At 33.7% G+C, this 21,096-nt stretch overlaps 3 protein-coding genes across 5 annotated transcripts in view; all 3 read right to left on the minus strand.

Moving 5' to 3' along the window:
* Nucleotides 1-21,096, minus strand: part of LOC7477023 (probable nucleoredoxin 1) — a 102,231-nt gene that overhangs the window by 24,277 nt on the left and 56,858 nt on the right. The window contains exon 6 of one of the 2 annotated variants that reach the window (XR_008060212.1): nt 20,412-20,473. The gene's annotated coding sequence lies outside the window, so the exon portion shown is untranslated. Of the gene's footprint in view, nt 1-20,334; nt 20,474-21,096 lie in introns of those variants that run through there. The other variant, XR_008060211.1, reaches the window with a different exon arrangement.
* Nucleotides 1-21,096, minus strand: part of LOC7477025 (probable nucleoredoxin 1) — a 41,972-nt gene that overhangs the window by 19,305 nt on the left and 1,571 nt on the right. The window contains exon 4 of one of the 2 annotated variants that reach the window (XM_002314500.4): nt 20,335-20,996. The exons of the other annotated variant lie outside the window; for it this stretch is intronic. Coding sequence (XP_002314536.4) covers nt 20,538-20,996 — 459 coding nt within the window. The 3' untranslated portion in view covers nt 20,335-20,537. Of the gene's footprint in view, nt 1-20,334; nt 20,997-21,096 lie in introns of those variants that run through there. 2 annotated transcript variants of the gene reach the window in all.
* On the minus strand, nt 1,223-3,737 carry LOC7477022 (probable nucleoredoxin 1). The gene is made up of 4 exons (XM_002314497.4): nt 3,490-3,737; nt 2,768-3,247; nt 2,207-2,686; nt 1,223-2,076 (listed from the first exon to the last, which is right to left on the minus strand). Exons 1-4 carry the CDS (start codon nt 3,574-3,576, stop codon nt 1,429-1,431), a joined length of 1,695 nt encoding a protein of 564 aa, XP_002314533.2. The 5' UTR covers nt 3,577-3,737; the 3' UTR covers nt 1,223-1,428.

The raw sequence follows: 21,096 nt of genomic DNA on the forward strand, positions 1-21,096 counted from the left end.
AAAAATTAATTTACAGGTTGACTGGATAACCTTATAACCTAGATGTTTTTCCAAGTTAGTTTTGAATGAATGGAGTGTTATTAGTTAGTTCAGCGTGATGATTGGACTGAAAATCTTTCGTTCTAAATTGTCAACCATTCAGAATTGTTTTGTGCGTGAGGATGCCAAATTACCAAAACTAAACCCTATTTATAATCCATCACCTATCAATAGTTATGTAAGAGTTCCAGCTTGTTTTCTGCAGCTGTGCCAAAACCTGGAGGGTCTATACTAGCCCAGCAGTCCTTCCCCCGTCGTAAGGTAAGAGCCCAGCACCAGCAGTGTCCTTCCTCCGTCGTAGAGGGGTCCATACACGAGATGGCCAGAGATAGTCAGTGATTTCGAAATATTCCTTTTCAGACTGCAACAATTGATAAGGTTTTGTGGCTGTCATGGCGAAGGCAAATTAAAGCACATGAGATTCAGTGGTGAGAAGCTATGGAAAGTGGCAAAAAGAAACAGCGAGAACATGAAACACGCATTTGAACATGAAAAAGTAAATAAGCTGAACATAATTAATGGGCCATAGAAGCGAAGGTTTTTTCAATGGCTTCAAACTTTTTGGCAGCGTGCTTGATTGTTGTCGCCGAATTTCTTGGCAGTGTGCTTGCTTGAATTGCGGATGTATCACATGGATGATATTTTCGTTCTTTTGAGGCATCAAATAATATGGTGTCACGAGAATTAAGCAAATAGAAAAGCATTAAATTTACGGAAATCTTTTCCTGTGGTCTTGGTGTAGTTGTTGGCTTTGCTAGCTTCTCCAAGCTCACCACTAATCCTATCTGTCCTTTGCGTCCCATGAACTGATACAAGCAATAGCCTGCCCGTGATTCTGGTTTAATTGATTGCAGACATGTTCATCAACAAACGCAGGTGTCCGCCCTCCAAATAACTGCCATGAACCCAGTTTCCACCTGCTGGGATTTCATTTGTCTTTCTTAGTTCTGAGTTCGAATTAATGCTGCTTTCTTGATTCTGAAATCCGCCTCAACAAGTTATTTGAGAAGGCAAAGAGGGGGGAAAATGACTATCCAGTTGCTTGGATTGGAAATTCTAGTTTCTTTTACGGTGGAGTTACAATGGTTTCATTGTATAATGCTGGTTAAGTCACAATCAGCCCAGTTTTTGTATTTAATCAGCATTACAATTACAGGAATATTTGCTCAAATGGGTCACAGGATTCACAAAAACACAGAGAGCTGTTTATTTATTTTTCGTATCCAAATACAGGACATGAAAACCCTTTCAGCCTCACACTTCTTAGATACATAACGACATCAGGAGAGACATCCCCACTATATTCACACACATGCAACAAACATCTTCCATTGCATACTCACTACAGCAGAAAGCCCATAAAACCAGACACAAGCAGCGCTTGCCTGCTTAAGCTCTGCGGCACACATCTCCATCGCAGACCCATCCTTCCTTTCCCTTTTCAGTTCCAGTATCTTCATCTTCCTTCAAAGCACACTTAGGGTGAAGATCAAAGTCACATTGTTTGCAATAGAAAGACCACCTATATCCCGTTTCCCCACAGCCATCGCAACCGTATGCACTGCGTTTAGTACGTATCAGCTCATGCTCAGTATGAAGTTCGTGTTTCACTTTCTCTGGCCACCCCTTTGCCTTTTCCTCAAGCTCCTCCTCCAATTGCTTTAGATGTTCCTCGGTAAATGGAAAAGCATCTGCCCCGTAAGCTGTCAAGTGCATCCGAGCTTCCTTGGTAATGGTCCGGCCACTTGGGCCAATCGCTACAGCTGCAGGAATGCCTTGAATTTTGAATTTCCGACTCAGGATTTGTTTCCTTCCATCACCAAATGGAAGGGCTAACCAAGGCATTTCTGAATAGAACTCGTCAAAAGTGGATTGATCTCTGTCGCTTGAGATGAAGATCACCTCAAATGCATTGTCTTTTCTTTTAATTGTGTGGTATGCTTCAATTAGCTTGGGTAAAAAGGCACGACATGGAGGGCACCATTGAGCTGAGAAGTAAAGAAGAATGTTCTTTCCAACTAGTTCAGACACTGGGACCTAATCAAGAGCAAACCATTTGTATAATATAAAAAACCTTAGCTAATGAATTCAATTCGTGATAATAAGAAAGTTATTGAAAGTAATGCAATAACAACATGCGAGGTTAGCATAGAACAAAAAACATTACCTTGGAGCCACTTTTGTCAATCACAAAATCATTTTCCCCATTAACCAAAACTGACTCAAGCGTCTGCGATTCCAGTTTTGCCTTTTCAATTGCAGCTAGCTCGTCAAGCTTTTCCGGTGTAAATGGGTAGGCTTCAATACCATGTTCTTCGATTAGTTCAGCTACATATGGGTTCAAAGTCTTCCCATCTTGGCCAATTATGACAAGATTAGGAATGGTTCTAAGTTCAAAATACCGCACTAGCTTCTCGCAGCTCTTGTCCTTAAAAGGCAATGCCAACCAAGGCATTGTCTCAAAACTCTCTTTGAAGTCTTCTTCTTCGTCGTCTAGAGATATTAGGACTACTTCGAAGTTCTCTCCTTTTTCCTTGAGCGTCTTATACAGTTCCACTAGTTTAGGAGTGAATTCACGGCACATCCTATGAGCATGGGCTGAAAAATACAAGCCAACCAATTTTCCTTCAAGGTCCAACACAGGGATCTGCCATTACAGATAGCAAAAATGTGAATTATGGCATCATCAATTCAATTTCAAAACTAGCTAATTGAATGAAACATCTACCTTTTTTCCATCATTTGAAATCACATAATCACGTGAGCTGGAAACCAAGATAGAGCTTATGGTTTGATTCTTCTTAGCATTCTCTTCTTGCTCTTTCAGGAAATTCAGTCTATCAAGGTTGAACGGATACCCATCCACGCCATGTTCCTTGACATGTCTAACTCCATTATCGGAGGAAACCTTACCATTAGTATCAAAAATGACAAGCCTAGGGATCCCTCTTACTTTGAACACTTCCTTAAGACGTTGGCGGGTCTCCGTATCAGAGAAGGGAATAGCAAGCCAAGGCATTTCGGAGAAGTATGTATTGAAGGATTCATCGTCTCCGTCAGAAGAAATGAAGACCACCTCAAAGCCCCCTTTGGATGATAGTTGTTCATAGACTTCTACCAACAGTGGAGTGAAATTACGGCATGGGCCGCACCACGAACCAGAGAAATAGAATCCCACAATCTTCCCAACCAAATTACTGACCTTAACCTAAAAATTAGTGTCGAGCATAATCAGAAAAAAAACATTAGCCCATAAATTAAGAGGGTAAACAAAAACTGAGGCTTTTCTTAATCATAAAAGCTCTAGAAATTGGTCATAAACTTGTTCTTCAGCAAGGGTCGCACTCTAATTTAAACATGATATCCATCTTAATTACGAGAAAAAGTTTAATAAGACAAGTAGAAGTAGATCGCATAAGACCAGAGAAATCCATAAGCTAAAAGCAGTACCTGGTCACCATTGTTGCGGATGAGAAAGTCCCTCTCTTCCGACGAAAGAAGGGATGAAAGGTCGTGCGAAACGTCTTCGTTGGCCATTGTTAAGTGATGAACTACTCAAAATGCTATAACAATTGCCGATTCCAAACGCTATTTATTGGGACAAACTGGGATGGTTCCTTCTAAGTTACTTGCACAGCACGCCGAGTGAACTATCAGACGTCAACGATGACATGTAAATTTGGATGGTGATGACAAAAACATCATTCTCCTTATCTAAATACCAGCAGGTTCGAGAAACTGGTATTAAACATGCTTTCCCACGTGCAACACACCTCCTCTGGCTTTTTTTATTTAAAAAGAAAAAGAAAAAGAAAAAGAAAAAGAAAAAGAAAAAACATATATTTTTTTTAATTTCTCTCTCTTTTATTTTTTTAGTCACTCTTCACTTTTTACCTTTTTTTTTTTTTTCAAGAATCTGAATTCTAGGTTTCTTCTTTAATTATAAAAAACCTCTTATGATTTGATTATGTGAAATTATACTTTATATTTTTTATCAAATAAATTTTTTTAAATTGATAAAATATCCAAATTGTCTTTATCTATAATATATGAGAAAATCAATTGAATAATAGATCATATACTCACACTCTCTTTCTTGTCCTACTTTCTCTCTCTACAAATCATATTCTCTCCCTTCTTTGACAACTATTATCATAATTTGTTTAATCGGTCTGTTTTTTGTTCTCGTTTTGTGGGGAGTTCCTTCCTTTTCATGTTTAGAACTCGACGAAGTTGGAATCTTTTTCATTGTTGTTAGTCCAAAGATCACTATTACATATGGTTTTAGTAATTTTAATGATCACAACAATTTAGTGAATTTAATATGTATATGAAGATTTGATATTATAAGGATTTTTCTACTATGTCAAATTAGAGCAAAATAGATTCTTTGGATGTAAACTTAACTTTGGATGCCTAAACTTAGAGTTATGTAATCAAGTCTTTACATAATTTAATTTTTCACACAAAAATGATTTTTATCCAAAAAGATTCTTTATTATTGAATTTTTACATATTGAAAAATAGTTTACGAGAAAATCTTTCATAAAATATTTCAGATTGTTACTAAATTTTTTTTAGAATGAAAAGTATAAACTTAATTAAATGATTTCTTGTGTTTTGATCACACTAAACATTTCTTGTTCATTTTCAACTAAGTGGGTAGCTAAGTGAGTTGTGACTTTTCCATACTCAAAAGTGCATAATACAACTATGTCATTCTACTTTGCTAAACACACCAAGCATGTTTAAATTTCTCATTTAGCAATAATCAATGGAAGGTAATAAAATAAGTTGGATTTGAGTTTTACTTAATTGTTCCATCTAAAACATCCAAATTCATTATCCAACTCTGACCTAATTAAATTAGGTTAAATCGGGGATGAAAAAGTTTTTTTTTCAAGTTAAATTTTATGTTTTAAAACCAGTTTAGGAGTTTTTTGAGTTGACAGTAGGGGTTTTTTTTTGTTCGGTTTGGTTTTGGGAAAAAAAAAGATAACTTCATTGAAATTTACTTTTTTAAGGTTTTCAACCCGAAATCAGTTCAAAGCTATCGGGTGCGGCTTGGTTCAGTCTTTTTTGTTTCAAAACTTGTTCAGATCGACATTATTTCAATTGAGAGTTTTTATAAGCCTCGCTTTTTAGGTTTTTATTACAATGGATCCAAGTTATTTTTACTATTTTTGGGTTTTTCAAGATTTGTTTTGAATTTTTTCATAAAAGGTTTGAGTTGTTTTATTACAAAGGCTTTTCATGCCTATAAATAATTATATGAATTTTTACTTCAATATAAACATACATAGTTGATGCGAATTCGGAGAGTAAAACCCCTTGAACCCTCACACAAGAAAAAAAATCCAAGAAAGCTAAAATCAAGTTGAAAAGAACCCAACCTAGTGGTTATCTAAACTAAAGAATCATAGTTATTGGATGAAAAAACTTAACCCAATAATTATAATGAACCACTAACTAAAGGTATAAGGATGAAACCCCAACCCGTTAAATATTGTAATAAATAACGAACTAAGAACTATAGGTGTAAGGATGGATATCATAAAGAGAGTTGATCTTTGATAAGTTTTTTAAAAAGTTCCATGAGGAACCAAGAGTATAAGTAAACTCTTTCACACACAATAATATTCTGAATAATCAATCCGTCTCAAATTATTAAAAAAAACTAAATATAAGTTAAATAACCATATTTATACTAGGTAAAATAAAAAAATGCTAAAAAAATAACAAAAGAGTTCTAAATGAAATAGAAGAAAGAATTCTAAATTAATTGAGAAACTAATGCAATTCTTGTATAGTAGCTTTTGATCTTTATCGTAAGGCCTTATCAATATTTAATTGCTATTATATTTCAACTCCATATAAAACAAGGATTTTAGAATCATTAAGAAAATTTGAAGCCCAATCCACATGTAAGCAGGAAAATAAGTTGAATCCGTAAGTCCTATAGAAAATAAAACTCAAATATCTTGAAATAATCACTAAATATTTCTTTAACCTTCTTAGCTCATAACCTGGCACATGTAATTAATCATATGGTATTGCTTGATGGTTTTAACAACAATGCTTCAATTCATCCAAATTAATAACAAAAAAAGTAAATGAAATCTAAAAAGCTACTCTCCATGAAAAGATGACAAAAAAAGCTTTCATCAAAATCTTAACCATCTCATAATTATCACTCATAAATTATCACAACAAGTAGCTCCCTAGTTTTCAATATTCGTAATTAATGAGTCAATATTCGTAATTATCACTCATAAATTATCACTCATGGTTTATAAGGTGTTTTATAGGTGTTTTGGGTCAAAACAGGTTTTTAGGTCAAATGAGCATAAACTCTGATTTTCCGACAACCACAATGGCTAGAACCTGGGCAAAACAGGTGTACATGACTGTCACACCCAAGAGCATTAATTGGGTTTGGCAGTCATGCCAAATCCAAGGCACTTGGGGCAAGCAGTCATAAAAGACTTAAGCGTCTTGGGTCAGGCAAGGATTGAGTCTGACAGCGTTACCCTTGGGTCTGACATGGTTGCCTGCCTAAGCACCTTGGGTCAGGCATGGATTGAGTGTGGCAGGCAAGCCAGACCCAATCCATGGGTTTGGTATGGTTGCCATCATAGTTATCAGACTCGGCTTGACCCTGCAGGTCAACTCAGGACCCGGGTGACCTAGGGCCTTAGCTAGGTATATTTCATTTAAAATTCAGGCCTGCAATTGACCTAGATAAAACCGGTCATCTTGTCGGATTAACCCAGAACTCGGGTGACCCAGTAAAACCCGGTAAAGACCTGTTTTTTTTTTTTCAAATATATTTTTTCTCTTAGCCAGAGACCCATTTTTTTTTATATTTTTTAGTTGTTTATAACTCATTTCAAAGTTCACTATATAAATACTAGAAGAATGTTTTTATTTTTTCAAAGTAAGTTTTGAAGCCCTTTAGTATATATATTCTATGTTCACAATAAAAGGTTATGTTTTTTCAATGTGGGATAAAAAACCTTTTTGATTTAAATATTTCAACTTAAAATAATATGATAGTATCTTGCAAATGTGGGATAAAAAACCTTTTAAAATAACATTTTAAACTTAATTATTTACAACATGTATAACCCATATCCACATAGATTATTTCTTAATTTTTTTCATATGAAATATTAAAACCTCAAATATTATTTTAAAATTTTTCTAAATTGACCCGAGTCAGCCCGTGTAACCTGGGTCTCGGCTCCTGGGCCGGGTCAACCCTTGGGCCGAGTTTGATAATTATGGATGCAATAAAAATATAACTTCAAAGAATACAATTAAAAAAAAATAAAGTGACGTGACCGGTTAAAAAAATAAAAACTGAAAAAATGCATAGAACCTCTTTTTTTTTTTTTGTTCAAGGAGCCTCTTTTAAATAATATTGATTTTTTTGTTACGTGTTTAATTTTCGGAATAGTTTTTTTGGTTCATCTATAGTTTTGTTTTTATTTTTTATATAGATAAACTGTGTTTTTGAAAATAAAAAATGTTTATTTTTAGATGATATTTTTAATATGAGTAGTTTTACATGTTATTTTTTTAAAAAAATTATTCAATTAATTTAATGTCTTATTTTTCAAGATTCAATATATTGATCTACATTTGTCTCTCGGTTTTCTAAGTTTTGTTTTAAGATGTCATTAATGATTTTTTATTGATTTATTAGCGCACGTAATTCTTAGTTTATTTGATTACTTGTGTGCATCAACTTTTTGATTTATTATATTTTTTGAAGTATCAAAATGCATTGAAAAAACCTGCATAAATAATGTTTTATGAAAAATAAAAATATCTAACTTGCAGTGAAGCACATGACACGTAGCTAGCAAGTTCTATAAAATGAGTTAGCAAAGTAGAAAACAAACTTGTAATAGATTTGTGCACATTGCCATTTCACCATAAGTTACATTAGCTCTCAAAACTTTTACATTAGCTCTCAAAACTTTTACATTGAAACTTATAATACTAGAACTAACAAAACATACTAGCAGAAATATAGTAAGCTTGCAACAAAATAAGAATCAAGACATCAAATTTCCTTTGTGCCTTTGAAACATAAAATGTAAATTATTAGGGCACAATTAATAATAACTTATAGGAAATAATTAATCTACATCAAATATGCTAAATAACATAAATCAACTTTGTCAAACATAATTATTGTGAACATTGATTTTTTTTTTAGCCCTGTTTGTTTCATGAAAAATGGTTTTTTAGAAATTATTTTCCAAACTTTTCTGTGTTTGTTTGTCATTAGAAAAATTGATCAACGAAAAACACTTTACAATAAAAGAAAAATTTAGCTTGGTTTCTAGGAAATTATTTTCCTTTTATTTTAGGTGGAAAATACTTTTTAGAAGTTGTGAAAAATTTAGAAATGTCTTGTTATATGCTGATTATATCAAATTTGATCCTCAAACTTTTAATTGTTATATATTTTGTTTTGATTTTTTTCTTTCAATTTCAACCCTTAGAATTTGATTTAATTTGATTTTTATATCAATCTTGGTCTTTATTTTTATAATTGTTATTTGCTTTTCTCTTATCATTTTTAATTGAAATTTTTTTATCTATCAAATCTGGTCCTCATTCTTTTGATCGTTATTTACTTTATTTGAAATAATTTTTAAAATTGTAATTTTTTTTAATTTCATCCTCTTTCAACTTTTTTATTTGTTAGATTTGATCTCTATTATTTTTATTGTTATTTATTTTATTTGAGATATTTTATGAAATTAGATTTTTTTTTAATTTTATTATCATTCAACTTTTTAATTTGTAAGATTTGTTCCTTATTATTTTAATAAACTTGAAAAAAAATTAACAATTTATTTTTCAGTTTATTTTTTATGACATAGTCAAATACTTAAAAATATTTTTTAATATATTTTTTATGATATTATCAAATATCAAAATATAATTTACTTTTTAAAAATTTAATTTTCAAGAAAATTACCTTTTTTAAAAAATATATGTTTTTAGCAAACAAAAGGGTTAATGTTAATTTTTTTATATATGACATGGGGTAGAGTGCAAGCCAGCTAGCCGGATAGTCTTTGGTGGATATTCTTTAGGACTTGGAGGGAATAAACACAAAAGGTACGATTTTTTTTAGATGGAAATCTGAGCTTTATTGACCATATATGTCTTGCCAGGTGGCTTCTTGTCTTTCCTTAACTGTCATGTCTCATTTGATAATTAGGAATTCCTGGCAGGGCTGCTTTATTTTATTGTTATATTAGTTTGGTTTTGTGTTTTTTTAATGAAGTTGGTGGGTCCAGAAACACTCATTTGGATTTTATATATATATATATATATATATATATATATATATATATATATATATATATATATATATATATTGTGATTCAAAAGATAATTAACTATAAACTTGCACAATTATTTTACTATATATTAAAACATTTGAAAAAAACACGGTAGAAATACTATAGATTTACTGTAAACAAAGACACATTGCCCTGTGGAAGAAACTGTGTCATAGAGTATTTGCACTGTGGACAACACTGTTGTACCATGGGGCATTCCTTTCCTTTGTTTTTAGTCAATAATTACGGGTGGGGGTGTGACCTTCTCTACCAAAAGCCGCTGGGTTTGACTTTGGTAGCCGGACCCAACGCTGTTGTGTTTGGTTGACAAGTTAGACCTAAAACACTTCCAAAACATGCCAATAATGTTGAGTCCTGCATTCCAGCCAAACCCAACAGAGTATTTGACTGTGAACACATAATGTTCGACTGTGGACGACACTGTAGCGCCTGTGGGGGGGCGTTGTCTTTTCTGTTTGTAAGTCAGAAAGGCTTGCTGGGTCGTTGCAGCAGGACCTAATAGCTTTGGGTCCTGCTTCCACTAGGACCTAATGGCGTTGGGTCTTGCTGGAACCATTAGAGTTGGGTCCTGCCTCAATAGGACCCATGACTATAATTTTTTCCCTTTTTCATACGGGTATGGCTGCGTAGCCAGACCCAGCAGCCATACCCAATTAAATTTCTTGGCCGTTGTCTTCTTTGATTTAAATTTATTTTTCAAAATAAATTGATTGTACTGTGGACAACACTATAGCATTTTCCCAGATCAATCCTAGCTTTATCATCTACACACGCACGCACATGCACTTTTTTCCTTTTTTGACAAGGAATTAAAGTTAATCAATGCAAGAAAGTAGTAAGATCACTGACATCGGCATAGGAAGATTGTAAAAAAAAAATTGATTTCCTTCGGTGGATGGATTGGGAATCCATATTATCACGTACGTGAGAATTCAATCCCCCATGCCTCTCTATGCCTATGTACATCGTAAATATATACATTTTCTTCACTATAGTATAACACCACCATTGAATATAATGGAAGACCATTGATCAATAAGGACGACTGGCTTCCAGACCTGGAGCCATACCTAATTAAATTTCTTTGTTGTTGCCTTCTTTGACTTAAATTTATTTCTCAAAATAAATTGATGAATTTTTTTTTATATTGTATAAAAGTTAGGTGATGATAATTTTTTTCCCCATTTCAGATTGGGTTGAATTTCCTAATTAAATCATGTTTGATTTTGCGTTTCGAAAATTCTTTGAAAAAAATTTGACAATTTTTAAGTTTTTTTCTTTGCTTCAAATTAATATTTTTGTTATGTTTTTGTATTTTTTTTAAAATATATATGTTGAGATTTTGTCTAGCTGCGACGCCAAACCCAATAAATTTTTTTATTTTTTTTACTTCAAAATAATATTTTCTTCATGTTTTTGTATTATTTTTAAATAATTTTTTTTAAAAAAATATTGAGATTGTAGACGGTTGAGAGGTGAGAAACAAGAAATTTAAAAAATTTTAATTTTTTTCTTTACTTTAAATTAATATTCTTTCGATATTTTTGTATTATTTTTAAAAAAATTATACTGAAATTAGATCTGATTGCGTTGTATCCTGCCTTCCAGCATGACCCAAAAATGTTGGCCCCCTACTTGCAGGAGGACCCAATGCTTAATTGGGCCCTACTGCCTCCATGCCCAACATCGTTGGGGGCTTTTGCAACCAGGATCCAATTACGGTGGGCTCGGCCTCCTAGCAGGACCCAATATGCGTTGCCAGCATGGGTGATTAGGTCCTTTCCGCTAAGGGAACTTGATTGTGCAGCAGGCATCGAAAACACAAGCTCAGTAGCAATTCATTTTAGCAACTAAACAGGCTATAAACAAGCCTATAAGCCCTTTTTTCTTTGAAAGAGAGAGATTCATACTTATCAATATTACAAGGGAAAGAAAAGCTCTGAAACTGAAAAGGGATATCCTGATTTCATTGCCTACTTGATTGCTTTCTAAATAGGATGTGCATTTCTCCTAGAACCAGCTGGCTTACGGGCTTACAAGGAACCAAAAATACTTGGAAGTCACACTTTAATAGGCACTGAAATTAGATTTCTTTGATTTAAATTCATTTTTCCAAATAAATTGATGGGACTTTTATTATATTGACCAAAACTTGAGTGATGATTTTTTTTTTCGTTTCAGGTTGGGTTGAATTTTCTAATTAAATTATGTTTGATTTTGCGTTTCAAAAATTCTTTTAAAAAAATTTGATAATTTTTAATTTTTTTCTTTACTTCAAATTAATATTTTTTTTTATGTTTTTGTATTATTTTTTTTAAAAAAATATGTTGAGATTGTCTCTGACTCGAAGCCCGACCCAAGAAATTTTAAAATTTTAATTTTTTTCTTTACTTCAAAATAATATTTTTTATATATATTTTTGTAGTATTTTTAAAATATATTTTCTAAAAAAATATATTGAGATTGTGTCTGGATGAGAGGGAAGACCCAAGAAATTTAATTTTTTTTCTTTACATCAAATTAATATTCTTTTGATACTTTTGTATTATGTTTTCAAATATTATTTAAAAAAATATGCTAAGATTAAGTCTAGCTGTGTCACCAGACCCGTGGCAGTAGTGGGCCCTACCTATAAGCAGGACCCACCGCTACTGGGTCCTTCTCCCAAGCATGACCCAATGATGTTGGGCCATGCTGCCCAGCAGCGGTGGGCCGTCCTCCAAGACCCATTAGCTTTGGGTCCTGCAGCCAGCATGACCCATCAAAAAGCATTGGGTCCTGCTGGGGGCAGGACCCAGTAAACCAATATTGTAATGTGTTTTTCCTTTCTCTTATTTTTTTTCATAGGGTAAAGAGGAAATATTATTATTATATTATTGTTATTGTTATTATTAATAAATTCAAAGAAAAAAAAATTATTACGATCGAAGAAAAAACATAAATTTTATTTAAAGAGATTAAAAAATATAAAAACTTGGGTTAGACAAGTTTAACATTATTATTAATATTACAAATATTATTATTTGTATTATAAATATTATTATTTTTATTACAGGTAATATTATTAATATAATAATTAATAAATTTGAAAACAAATATCATTAATATTGAAAAATAACCATTGATTTGATTTGAAAGTTAAAATTAAAAATCATTTTTATTTTTATTAAGTTGGGTTTGACATCCCCTTCTAAACCCGAGAAACTTGGGGCAGGAAAGGGACACATGATCGAAGTTGCTTGGGAGAGGCAGGAGCGCGGATCCAAGTCCCTCGGATCTTGCAGCCGCGCCTGACCCAACATACTTGGGTTAGACGTTTGGAGCCAAGCTTGGATCTGGCTGCAACGCTAGACCCAAGAGCGTTGGGTCTAGCCGAAAGGACGGACCCCAAGCTCAGGGGTCTTCCTTTTTAAACAGACCCAATGCTCTTGTGAGCAGGACCCACTAAAGTTGGAACATGCTGCCACCAGAACCTAGCAGCGGTGGCCCTGCTGCCAGCCTCCCCTGCCCAGCACGACCCAACGTTGTTGGGTCCTTCAATCAAGCATGACCTAATGATGTTAGGCCCAAATGGGTACCCAGCTGCTAGGTCATTTTGTCGAGCATGATCCAATGATGTTGTAACTTTAATGGGTTCGGATTGAAGTTAGACTCAATGCTCTTGGATCCGACATTTATAAGGGGTGCAAAGCTCTTGGGCCCGACATTTATAAAGGGTGCAAAGCTCTTGGGCCTGATGTTGCAGACAGACCCACTTACTCTTTGATAAGTTTAATATTGATATGAATATTAAAAATATTATTATTTGTATTAGGAATATTATTATTTTTATTATAATTAACATAGTAATTAACAAATTTGAAAAACAAATTTTATATTGAAAAACAACTTACAAATTTAATATTTGATTTAAAGGGTAAACTTAAAAATTATTATTATTATTATCATCATCATCATCATCATCATCATCATCATCATCATCATTATTATCATTAAATGTTTTTAAAAAATTATTACTATGGAAGAAAAACCATAATTGTTTTGTGAATAGATTAAAAAAAAATAAAAACTTGGGTCAGACAAGTTATATATTATTATTAATATTATAAATATATATTTTTAAAAAAATATATTAAGATTGTGTATGGCTGAGAGGTGAGACTCAAGAAATTTTAAAATTTTTATTTTTTTCTTTACTTCAAATTAATATTCTTTTCATATTTTTGTATTTTTTCTAAAAAATTATACTTATTATATATTATATTATATATGTATATATTTTTATTTACTATATTAAAACGCGTTATCTTTGTTGTTTGTGAGTAAAAAATTACAGCTGGGTTGATGGATCCTGCTATCACTAGGATCCAATAGCGTGAGGTCCTGTTGCGAGCAGGATCCCATTGGCGTGAGGTTCTGTTGCGAGCAGGATCCCATTGGCGTGAGGTTCTGTTGCCAGCAGGATCCCATGGTGTTGGGTCCTCTAGGCCCCATTAGTGTTGGGTCCTGCAAGACCCATCAGCTTTGGGTCCTTCGGCAAGCAAGACCCATCAAAAAATATTGGTCCTGCCACTAGTAGAACCCAATACTACAATGTGTTTTTTTTTTCTTCTATTTTTTTTTCTCAAAGGGTAAAGAGGAAATATTATTATTATATTATTCTTATTGTTATTTTTATCATTAATAAATTCAAAGGAAAAAAAATTATTACTATTGAAGAAAAACCATAAATTTTATTTGAAGAGATTAAAAAATATAAAAACTTGGGTCAGGCAAGTTTAACATTATTATTAATATTCTAAATATTATTATTTTTATTATAATTAATATTATTAATATAATAATTAATAAATTTGAAAACAAATATTATTAATATTGAAAAACAACCATAGATTTGATTTGAAGAGTAAAATTAAAAATTATTATTATTATCATCATTAATAAATTTGAAAAACAATATTATTACTATCAAAGAAAAATAATAAATTTTATTTGAAGGGATTAAAAACTATAAAAACTTGGGCCAAATAAATTTAATATTATTATTAACATTATAAATTTTATTAAATTCATTAATATATTAAATTTGCAATGAATTTTATTACTATTTTAAAAAACATAGATTTGATTTGAAGGGTAAAATCAATTATTATTATTATTATCATCTATGCCAAGAAGATGGTTATAAGTAGGCTTTGGGTGCGGCTCTGCAGCCAGACCTAAAGATATTAGGTGAGGCTGCACACCCACACCCATATTTATTAGGTGTTGCTCCGCAGCTACACCCAACTTTACACCCAATAGATAAACCTAATTGGGCTGGGTCCTCCTGCCAACTTTTACACCCAACAGCAGGACCCAATTGGGTTTGGTCCTGCTGCCAGCAGGATCCAACAACTATCAACGTTGGGTCAAGTACCCAGTAGGACCCAAAAGCTTTGGGTCTGGCGCAGCGAGACCCATCGATGATGGGTTCTGCTGCCAATTGAATCTATCAGCGTTGGGTCCTGCTAATCGGCAGGGCCCATAAGTTGTGAGCCTTTCTGTTAGGCCCAATGCTATTGGATCTGGCTTGCGCTGGACCCAAGACACTTAAAAGATTCTCTACATTTGACAAAAAAATTGTTATTGACACGCTGCAGAACGCAGACTAATATGCTAGATATCAAACTATAGCGTGTGTACTGGATTCCTATGGAAATTATTTTTTATATAAAAATATAATAAAATAATATTTTTTATAAATTATAAATTATTTTTTTATATTAAAATTTAAAATGATTAAAAAATAAAAAATTGTTTTGAAAAAAACAATTCATATTCTAAAAAACACAGTTTAAAAGCTACTAGATGCCATGCCTGCGCGATGTCGCGGGCTTGTGCATTGTTGTGGGTTTGTGGAAAAAATCATAACAAAAAAAAAAAACCATATGGAGAAAAATTGTTGCAATCCACAACGTTTTCAAGGAAAAAACTACAAAGCTAAATCTCAACCAGCTTAATATTAAAAAAATAAAATCGACAAAGATAATTTTTAAAAAAATCATAAGAAAAAAAAAACGAAATGAAAAAAAATCATGCAGGGAAACACTATAGCAATCTATAGTGTTCAATGAGGAAATCTACTGTTGTAATTCTCAACCAGCTCAATATTAAAAATAATAAAATCGATAAAGATTGTCATAACCCAATTCTGGGTTATTCCCCAAAATTCACTTTTTTTTCAAAATAAAAAAATAAAAATAAATAAAGGCTGGCAACGTGGAGAAAGCAAGCCGGGAAATCAAGCTGCAATTTTTGGAGGAAATTCAAGGCCTAATTGTACCCCATTATGCCCCAAAATATAGAAAAAATGCAAATTCAAGGTCAAATTAAATGATTATTGGAAGAATTTGCATAAAAATTAAGTCCAATGACATAATTAAATTTTTAATAGGCCAATTTGATTTAATCATGGGTCAAATTAAATTTTAATTATGTTTAAGAATTAATTTGGGTCAAATTAAAGGATTTAATTAAGTGCAAGGACTTAATTATACTTTAAATGGGTCAAATTAATTTTATTTGGGGCTTAATTGGTGAAAAATTAAGTTTGGGAGCCTAATTTAGACTTAATTGAGAAGATTGGAATTTTAAGAGAAAATTTAATTTTTTCCAAGTTAATTGATTGAAATTAGGGATCAAATTGCAAGAAAATTAAAGTTTTGGGGTCAATTAGGGGTTAAATTGAAGAAATCCGAGAACAGGGACCAATATGCAACAGGCGACAAACTATGAGGATTCAATTGACAAAACCCAGGGGTGAAATTGAAGAAATTGAAAGTTTAATGGTCAATTAGGGGTTAAATTGACAAAATCCGAGACCATGGACCATATTGTAAACGGCGCGTAACTTCGGGGTTCCAATTAAAATTAAGTAGGGGCTTAATTGCATTAAATCCAAAGTTTATAGCCAATTAGGGGTTCAATTGAAAGAAATTGAAAGCTTGAGGACTAAATTGAAAATCAATTTAAATCCCTGGTATAACCTAAAACGGCGCCGTTTTATATTAAAAAAAAAGAGGACCAGACGACGCGTCGTCTGGTCACTGTTCATTGTCTTCTTCTTTCACATGAAAAAAACTGCTTTGGAGCCTTACTTACAGGTTCATTTATTGCTTGATTTCTCCATCAAATCAAACACAACTTGCACGAAACGGATCCCCTACAGTTCCTCTACAACCCCATGTGAACGTTGCAGGATGAATGACAACACGGCGTCACCGGGGACGGCGTGAAGAGGTCAATGCAGGCAGCCTTTTTCCTGCAGATTTGACAACTCAGGGAGGCTACTTTGAACCAACGGTTGGGATCCTTCCCAACATAATCAAGGGCTGAAATTTTTTCCCGGTATAGACAAGATTGCCCTCTTCCACCGCCTATAAATAGAGGCGGAGTTGATGGCCTGATGGAGGAGAAAATCGAGTCCAAAGTTGACAAAAAAACCAGCCTCCTCCCCAGTTTTTTTTTTCTTTTTCTGCAACAAGTCTCTCTCTCTACACTCTCTCTCACCATGCTCTCAGCGACTCCAAGCCACGCTGCCACCAGTTCGTCTTCCACCCTCTCCACCACACTTATTCCTCTCCACCGAAAGCACCTTCTTTTTCCTCCACAACGACAGCAGCCCATCAACACCATCATTTTCATTTTCTTTCTTCTCCAGTATCGGCAGCAGCAACACCGACTCCACCACAGACGCCGCCACCAGCTTCAGGGCGACTACTCGGACCACCTCCAACCTCACTCCAGGTCGGTGACATCAACTGCTTCTCCCCCCGCAAGGTTGCCTCCCGCTCCACTCCGCGGGCTGCAACTGCAAAGTTGCATATAGAACGTGAACTTACTGTTCACGTTCTGCACATAATTCATTTCACTTGGGTCAGGCCAGTTCTGGCCCAGACCAAATGTTTGGGTCGGGTCCGGCCCCCAAAAAGGAGAGAAAGAAAGTATGTTGGGCCGATATCGGCCCAATCTTTTTGGGGCCTATATCGGCCCACTGTTTCTGGGTTTATGTCTGGCCCAGTCATCTGGGCCGGCCCAGCCCACCTGTTTTAATAATATTTATTTAATAAATAATATTATATTATATATTTCTTTTAAAAAAAAAAACGAAAAATTCCAAAAAAATTTCAAAAATCCTTTGAAAAAAATTGTGATTTTCTCAAATATTTTTTTTACCAATTTTGCATAATATTGGGTTGTATATTTACACTGTAAAATACAAATCATGTATTAAAATACCTGGTTTTCTTTGAAATATTTCAAAAAAAAGAAAATTAAAACATTCTCAAAAAGAAAAAATATTTTATTGCATACGGCCAAATCCTAAAATTTTTCCAAGCATATTTTTCATATAAAAAAACGAAAACAAAAATTGCATCTTTTTGATGTTTAAAAAATCCAAAAATGGATATCGTAACCAATTTATGATTATCCACTAGGATTTGGTCAACATGTCAAAAACCTTTTTCTAATTTTTTTAGGGTCCAGATGTAGACTTTAATATTTATGGGTGTAAAATTACACGATAAAATACACCCTCAAGTATTAAAGATACAAGGTGTAAAAATACGATGCTAAAATTCAGACTTTAAAACTGTTAGGATTTAACCCAATAAGGTAGAGACTTTCTCATGAAGAGAGATTTGCCTTGAGCCTTAGAAAAGACCAACGAATAGAAACCCAACTTGGAAAAAAACAATCAAACAATAATGCAGCTTACCTTAAGTAGGGTGCATTAGGGGTGATGCATCTTCCCCTTGCACAACCAGTCCCTTACTCAGACTCTCGCAGACCATAGGTTCCTAGTGACCATAATACTAGGTGGTGACTCCTGAATCTTAATCATAATTTTATGATTAAATCCAAAAAAATCTTCCTAACACACAACACACCTCACATAGGAGGCACGACAGAAAGCCTTCTTTGTCGCCAGACGACATCGCACCGGCTCTTGCGCATCCTGCGACAAAGATAATTTAAAAAAAAAACCATAATAAAAAAATTATGTGGGAAAAGACTGTAACAATCCACAGTTAAAAAAAAAAAAAACTAAATTTCTAACCAGCTTAATATATATATAAAAAAAAAAAAAGTCTTCGGTGGCGATTGATAGCTATGCGATGAACTACTCAAAATGCTAGAACAATTGCAAATCCCAGTTGCTATGTAATGGAACTTCCAGGCTAAGGCTCCTTTAAATTACCTGCACGCCCGGCCTAGGAAATTATTATTCTAATTATTCAACGACGACTTCAAGACTTGGCTGGCGTCGGGTGATGACGAAGACATTATGACGTAGGTCTGCTGAAGTGGACCAAGTGTTCCATGACAATGCTGACTTCAGTTATTTTTTAATATATTTTTTTAAAAATACATCAAAATAATATTTATTATTTTTTAAAATTAATTTTTGATTTTAGTACATTAAAATAATTTAAAAATATCAAAAAAATATAAAATTTTTAAAAAACATGATTTAATTGGAAAAAAAAAACAAAACCTCCTAGGGCTGTTTTATTATTATCCTCGTTCCTCGAACTGTCTAAATTAACAAGGATACCCGCACTGCCTAATTTCCCGGTCGTCAACGGTGGCGCCTCATTCGATAATGGGGTATCCTTTGGTAGGGCTGTTTTGTTTTATTGTTAACTTTGTTTAGAATTTTTCTTATCAACCTGGTGGGGCCGGCCATTGAGAAGTGGGTCTAGAAAATTTGATGCTGTCGAGAAAGGCCGTAGATTCTAAACTTCGATCTTATCCATGGAATTATAAAAAACAATTATTAATTCATGCACATCAAAAAAGATTCTATAAGATAATAATAAAGGCGAGGAGGTTGGCACATACACGCGCGAGACCACGAAGCAACGTTGTTGGCTTTTGCTACCAGAAAATGGAAATCCAGTTATACTTTACAGATCAACTAATGATTTCACGAGAATTAAGAAGGAAAGCATTAAATTTATGGAAATCTTTTCTTGGCATGTGAGGGGAACGAGTCAGCAGTCTGGGTACAGTTGTTGGCTTTTGCTAACTTCTCCTGGCTAGCCATTAATCCTATCCGTCTTTGGCCTCTCGTGAACATGCGTTCTTTTTTAAAAATATTTTTTATTTAAAAATTATTTTGGATATTAATTTATCAAAATAATCTGAAAATATTAAAAAAAATTAATTTTAAAAAAATTAAAATTAAAATTTTATTAAAAATACTTTTAAAATACAAAAACAAACACTATATATATATATATATATATATATATATATATATATATATATATATATATATATATATGTTCTTCCACCAAAACAGGATCCACCCTCTAGAACCCTTCAAATAACTGCCATGAACCCAATTTCCACTTGCTCGATTTCATTTATCAAGGACATATCAGTTACGAAAGAAATGACATTTCTATTGGATGGATTTGTCTTGCTTAGCTCTGAGTTTAGAGTAATGCTGCTTTCTTGATTCTGAAATCCGTCTCAACAGGTAATGTGAGAAGGCAAAGAGGGGGGAAGAAGACTATCCAGTTGCTTGGATTGGACACTCTTGTTCCTTTTACGGTGGAGATAGAAAGGTTTCATAGTATAATGTTGCTTAAGTCACAATCAGCCCTCTTTTTTTTTTAATCTGCAAAACAATTACAGGAATATTTGCACCAGAGGTGAAGCTGCTGCTGCTTCATCCAGCCAGAAAGAAACAAAGAGAGTGGCACAATGGAACCATGCATGCCACCTCTTCCCAATTTTTTGACAGGACTGATAAGCATTTTCCTCTACGAATGACGAAAACCTCATAACAAGTGATGGAGATTTGAGAACAACAAGCAACCATGGATTCCCAAGTTTCAAATGGGTCACAGGATTCACATAAACTTAGCCAATCCGGTTATTTATTTTTGGTATCGAAATACAGGACATGAAAATCCTTCAGCAACACACCTCTTAATTACATATCAATAACAGGAAAGACATCCACATCTTCACACACATGCAACAAACACCTTACATCGCACGCTTCTTATAGCAGAAAGCCCATAAAACCAGATACAAAGAGCGCTTGCCCGCTTAAGCTCTGCGGCACACATCTCCATCGCAGTTCCATCCTTCCTTTCCCTTTGCCTTCTCCTCAAGCTCCTCCTCCATTTGCTTTAGATGTTCCTCGGTAAATGGAAAAGCATCTGCCCCGTAAGCTGTCAAGTGCATCCGAGCTTCCTTGGTAATGGTCCGGCCACTTGGGCCAATCGCTACAGCTGCAGGAATGCCTTGAATTTTGAATTTCCGACTCAGGATTTGTTTCCTTTCATCACCAAATGGAAGGGCTAACCAAGGCATTTCTGAATAGAACTCGTCAAAGGTGGATTGATCTCTGTCGCTTGAGATGAAGATCACCTCAAATGCGTTGTCTTTTCTTTTAATTGTGTGGTATGCTTCAATTAGCTTGGGTAAAAAGGCACGACAAGGAGGGCACCATTGAGCTGAGAAGTAAAGAAGAATGTTCTTTCCAACTAGATCGGACACTGGGACCTAATCAAAGAGTAAACCATTTGAATGATAAAAAAAAACCTTTGCTAATGAATTCAATTCGTGATAATAAGAAAGTTATTGAAAGTAATGCAATAACAAC

Source organism: Populus trichocarpa, chromosome 10, assembly GCF_000002775.5.
Source record: "Populus trichocarpa isolate Nisqually-1 chromosome 10, P.trichocarpa_v4.1, whole genome shotgun sequence".
NCBI lineage: Eukaryota > Viridiplantae > Streptophyta > Magnoliopsida > Malpighiales > Salicaceae > Populus > Populus trichocarpa.